Source organism: Dipteris shenzhenensis, chromosome 10 (genome assembly GCF_047967505.1).
Source record: "Dipteris shenzhenensis isolate YYH24624 ecotype China chromosome 10, Dip_SZ_1.0, whole genome shotgun sequence".
In the NCBI taxonomy this organism is placed as follows: domain Eukaryota; kingdom Viridiplantae; phylum Streptophyta; class Polypodiopsida; order Gleicheniales; family Dipteridaceae; genus Dipteris; species Dipteris shenzhenensis.
The window spans coordinates 41,934,104-41,939,739 of record NC_141605.1 but is presented as its reverse complement, the minus strand read 5'-3'; the positions used below and the strand labels follow the sequence as shown (position 1 = coordinate 41,939,739).

General features: G+C 44.6%; 1 protein-coding gene across 1 annotated transcript; it reads right to left on the bottom strand.

The window, feature by feature from the left end:
• Nucleotides 1-1,853: 1,853 nt before the first annotated feature.
• Nucleotides 1,854-4,515, bottom strand: LOC147897845 (pentatricopeptide repeat-containing protein At2g13600-like). Its single transcript, XM_087380497.1, has 3 exons — nucleotides 4,229-4,515; nucleotides 4,080-4,141; nucleotides 1,854-3,997 (listed from the first exon to the last, which is right to left on the bottom strand). The coding sequence occupies exons 1-3, from the start codon at nucleotides 4,386-4,388 to the stop codon at nucleotides 2,498-2,500; spliced, it is 1,722 nt and encodes a 573-aa protein (XP_087236623.1). The 5' UTR covers nucleotides 4,389-4,515; the 3' UTR covers nucleotides 1,854-2,497.
• Between the last annotated feature and the right edge of the window lie 1,121 nt (nucleotides 4,516-5,636).

Sequence of the window (5,636 nt, the reverse complement as noted above, 5' to 3'; positions counted from 1 at the left end):
ACAATCACACTGAACGGCCTTCTTAACGAAAAGGATTGGTGCTGCAAAGGGGAGTTGCTCGGTCAAATGAACCTAGCTCCTCGAGCTGGCGGTCTAATTTGAGCTCCATGTCTTGCTAAGTCTGTATGGGTTCTTGTTGGACTGTGAGGCTCCGGGAATCCACACGATCCAGTGTCTTTTGGCCTGCTGGGTGGAAACATCAGAGGGAGATTGTCCGTTAGGAACGAATGCTCATACTGTATGAAGATGGCCTCCTTGTCTTGGCTGCAGGGGTGCAGGTCAGCATTACTGTTAACAAACTCCCTTGTGCAACTGCCACTACAGCTGAATGGCAGAAAGAAGTGACTCAGTTGGCAACCCTTTGAGCCATTCCAGTTCTTTGGTGTGAGTGATCAGCCAAACTTTTGGGAGGAGAATGCTGGATGACACTATCAATTTGAGCACAGGCCACACTCCCTATGAGGTGGCATTCAGTTCGCAGTTCAAATCTTTGATCACCCACTCGACAAAGAAGTTGTATGAAGCAGATTCAATCACAGAAACTTACAAGGACATAGTGAGCTCAGTGAAAAGCAAGATCGCCAAGCCACAGGAGTCGTACCAGCGTTAGAAAAACAAGCACAAACATGAGGTTCCCTACAAAGAAGGCAATTGGCTTTATCTTCAGCTCACAAAGAAGCAGAAAATTGTTCACACATGGCACAAGACAGATACAAACAACTTATGCAACCCAGTTCAAGCACAAAGGGTGTTGGTTCGAGGCAGTTTGGTCAGATGATGAGCTTTCAAAGATATCCAACGATCCTTAAACAGTACCAACAGGCAATATGCAACTCGACTGTGTTGCGACTTATGTCCGTTGGGATGTCACATCCATCTTCTACAGATGATGTGGCAAGCTTCTATCCAGCAAATCATGGCTAGGTTAGGAAGCAGATCATAGCCTCCTGCAGGTTGGCCATTCCACTTGCTAAAATGAGCAAGGATGCTATGTGCCCACGTGAACCATACAACAGACTGCTGGCTGGAACTGACTATGAGCTACTGTCCTGTGCTGTGGCTATGATGCAGCTCTCCCACTATTGAAGTGTGGCTTCCATATTCCAGCCGCATTGGGCTAGAAGGAAGTAAATACTCTGTTTGGAGGGCGGGCATTCCAACCCAATCCTGCGTCTAGGGCTACTTTTTCCTTTGTCTTTTCTTTCTCTTTTAGTATTTTCCTTTCAGTTACGAATAGGCTTCCGCAGTTAGACAAGGAGATGAGCTGTGTTGAAGATAGCATTAGTAGTCGTCTGCACGTTACACATGATCAATTATTCACCTTTGAAAAGGCCAGAGAAGATTCCACAGGTGCCCTCTCTCTCTCTCTCTCTCTAAATACTCTCTTTGGAGGTCGGGCATTCCAACCCAATCCTGCATCTAGGGCTACATTTCCCTTTGTCTTTTCTCTCTCTCTTTAGTATTTGCCTTTCAGTTATGAATAGGCTTCCGCACTTAGACAAGGAGATGACCTGTGTCGAAGATAGCATTAGTAGTCATCTGCACGTTACACATGATGATGTTAAAGATCAACTAATTCACCTTTGAAAAGGCCAGAGAAGATTCCATGGGTGCCTTCTCTTCTCTCTCTCTCTCTCTCTCTCTCTCTCTCACACACACACACACACATTCACAGAGACTCTTTAAAGCAAAGGACAACACAAAAAACAGAATGTTAGAAAGGCAACCACTTCGGAAACACAGGACAACTTTATGATCTCCTCAACAGGCATCCTGGCTCCACAACAATTCACTCAGTTCAGGCATTCTGATTCTATACAAGGTTGACAGTGTGCTTCAAAGCACCAGCTCCATAAAAGAAAAACTTAATAGAGAGGGTTCAACAGTTGACATCTAATCTCACAGAATATCTAAAATCTAGGAATACACAAGTTTCACTTCCTCTTCTTCTGCCGTTCCCATACGCTCAACTCTTCTTGTTACACAACAAAAAATTGAAAGGAATGGGAATTGTCTCGGTCAAGTTCTCAAGTAAAAAGTTTATGGAAAAGTATTTATTTTCAGTCCCAGCCTCTAAGATTGCATATGTTCTATTGATACCCTTTACAACAACAGCTTCCATCCTTGAATGATGTTTACTGTAGGCATCTGAGATTTGCACTTCAATCTTTGATATTATCTTGGTAGCATCATGATAGTCAGAGCACACTCGAAGGTTTTTTGCTACTCATAAAGTTGTGCCTCGACGTGCTCTTATAAGCCCAAAAGCTATGGACAATTTCTCACAATGTCCATACAAGGCATCATCCATCTCACCATCTGGTTTCAATCCCAGAACAAAATGCACATGTGGTCCGTATCCCTCCTCCCTCATTTGTGTGCTTTGAGTTTTAAGCATTCCATATATATCATCAGTCCATGGATGACTGCTGTCTCCCATGAAGATCAATGAATGCACATGATTGTCAATGTCGAGAAAAGCCGTTGCTGGCTTTTTTCACACATTTTCAGATCTCCTCACCTCTTCTATCTTCTCTGCATCCTCCAGCAAGCCAGCATTTGTGTAGATGTTTGACATCAGCACATAGGCAGTAGTGCATCCACCTTCCATTAAAATGCGTTCAAAGCATCTCCTGCCTATATCTACAAAACCGTGGGTACTGCAGGAGCCAAGCAAAGATGTCCATCCTACAATATCAGGTCGGAATGGAAGACACTCTACCAAATCTTCTGCCTCATTCACGAAACCTGCTCGGCCAAGCAAGTCAGCCATTGAATTATAATGTACGAGTGTAGGTGCAAGGCCATGGTCCTCTCGCATCATCTTAAAATATACACAACCTTCTTCAACCAGACCCGCATGACTGCAAGCTGAAAGAAGACAAAGGTATGTCACACAATTTGGCTCTAAGCCTACTCTCTGCATGTCCTCAAAAAATCTCAACGCCAAGCTGTAATTGCTATGCAATGCACACCCCGCAATCATTGCACTCCATGTTACCACATTTCGCTTTGTTGACCGATCAAACACTACGCATGCATTCTCAAGGCTTCCGCATTTGGCATACATGTCGATGAGAGAGCTGCCAATACGCAAATCCGATTCAAACCCATTTTTAATGATTTGCATGTGGATCTGTTTGCCGTGCTCATGGGCTGCTATGCTGGAACATGATTGCAAAGCGCAAATAAATGTGACCCTGTCAGGCACCAGACCATTCTGTGCCATTTGCTGGAAGAGCTGGAGAGCCTCATGACCATAACCATGCTTTGCATACCCTGCAATTAATGCACTCCATGTGGCGATGTCTCGCCTAGGCAATCTATCAAACAATACCTGAGCATCCTTGAAGTCCCCGCATTTGGCGTACAAATCAACAAGGGTGCTGCCAATATAGAGGTCCACTTCTAACCCCTTTTCAATAATCTGGTCATGAATCCATTTGCCTCGATCTTGAGCTGCTATACCAGAACATGCTTTCAGAAGGGAAACAAACGTGACCTGATTTGGCTGCATGCCCTCCTGTTGCATTTGCTTGAACAGTTGAAGAGCCTCCTCAGCACACCCACGCTGAGCATACGCTGCAATCAATGCACTCCATGTAACTACATTTCGTTTTGGTAGTCTATTAAAGATTCTATGTGCGTCATCCAGCCTCTTGCATTTGGCATACATGTCAATCAGGCTGCTACCCACAAAAACATCAGACTCGAATCCATTGTCAATGATGTTAGTGTGAACCTGCCTGCCTTCCTCTGGGAATGCTATGGTGGAACATGCTTTCAAGATATCAACATATACATGGCCATTTGGTTCAACACCAGACTTCTGCATTTCGTGGTACAGTGTGATAGCTTTGTGGTTCTGTCCAAGCTTCACATGAGCTGATATGATTGCCTTCCAAGAATAGGAGCTTGGTTTGGACAGCTCCACACAGGAAGGGTTCCACCAGCCCTTCGTGGTACCATGCACAAAGTCAGGGTCCGTCGTAATTCTCTGTCATAATCAACGAATTCCGACTGAGAGACCAAAGCAAGAGTCTTGTATGCTTTTCTCAGAAATAAAAACATAAACTTACTGTGTTAAAGGGATCGTGTGAATACTGCAAAGGATCGGGTAGAGACAACCCCATGGCTTGATCTGCGTGCACAAAAAAGCGGGAAAATAAAAATACGTGGGGCTGCAGCGTGCTAATCTCTTCCCAATCTCTCAGAAACGCATGCTCACCTTCTGTGGCAGTGGTGGAGGTGCTGAGCTGGGAGGCAACCAAGCTGCAGACGACGGGCTGAATACTTGAAGACGGAGGGTTGAAATGTTGGGCATCGATTGGGGGATTCCGGGGTATCCATCCGTCCCTCACTAAAATCTGCTGAGAGGTATCGAGCATTTTGGAGAATGATAAAGTTTAGAGGGTCTGAAGAAAACACTAAGGCACCCAAGGTTATTGCATACGGCACATTGAGAGGAGAAAGAGAGAGAAAGGAGAGAGAGAGAGAGACCTGAATCCTCCAAGATTATTGCATGTGGCATATTGAGAGGGGAGAGAGAGAGAGAGAGAGAGAGAGAGAGAGAGAGAGAGAGAATTCCTCCAAGATTCTAGAATCTTCGAGGATCCATGATGCAAGATCCATAAGAGAGCCATCACGCCATGCCCCTGGTTGTGACGTTGGAGCGCCATGACTCCGACATTAAACACAGTGGACCTACAAGTGGTCTGTTGTGTTTAAACACGGCCGGGAGAGGGAGAGAGAGAGAGAGAGAGAGAGAGAGTAAGGATCCTCCAAGATTCTCATCCCGCAAGATCCGTAAGGCCATGCCCCTGGTTGTGACGTTGCAATGCTCTGACTCCAACATTAAACACAGCAAACCTACCAAGTGCTTCACATGGACCATCGAAATATCGGCCCCTTTCCAGAGGAAGGTTGCCATCCAGAGATTCGGAACTTCAAACATTTATTACTTTACTTTTTAGAAGAATAAGGGTGCAAAACTGGCAGATGGCAGTATTACTCTCCAATATGGAGAGCCACTAGGCGGCATCTCCACCATAGTATGCAAAGAAGATATCTCACGTGGCTATTCTCATCCAAACACAGTTAGGTCACAACAAGGCGATTTGCCGATCCAACAGGTAGGCATGACCACTCTGTAATTGTCGTGTCATTTTTTATTCTGAAGGAGAGCAAGGAGAGGCCACATTGGAACTTAGGAGCATTCCAATGCATACAAATCGACATTATCAAAACTTCTGATTAGCATATCAGTAAAATTGGAACTTGAACTTGTACTGGCTAGATTCCTAGGATGAATTTGCACAATTGAGATGCTAACTCCCCTACATAGGCATTGAGTGATGCCAATTAGGATTACATCCCCTTGCTCTTGCTAAAGCCTTAATGCATGAATTTTTGTGTTAATTTTCTTGTTGTGAAGAAAATGAGTATGTCTACGAGTGCTCAAAGAGGATCAAACTAGATATTCTTGCCAAAAATTGAGATATGGTTTCAATTTTAGTCAATGTGTGCCAAGTTAATGCATGCAGAACCATATTTATAGTCCAGCACCCCGTCTATGGCTATTGCTTCTTTATCATGTTTTCGGAATTGTGAAGAGACGTCTTCGACCTCGACCAATC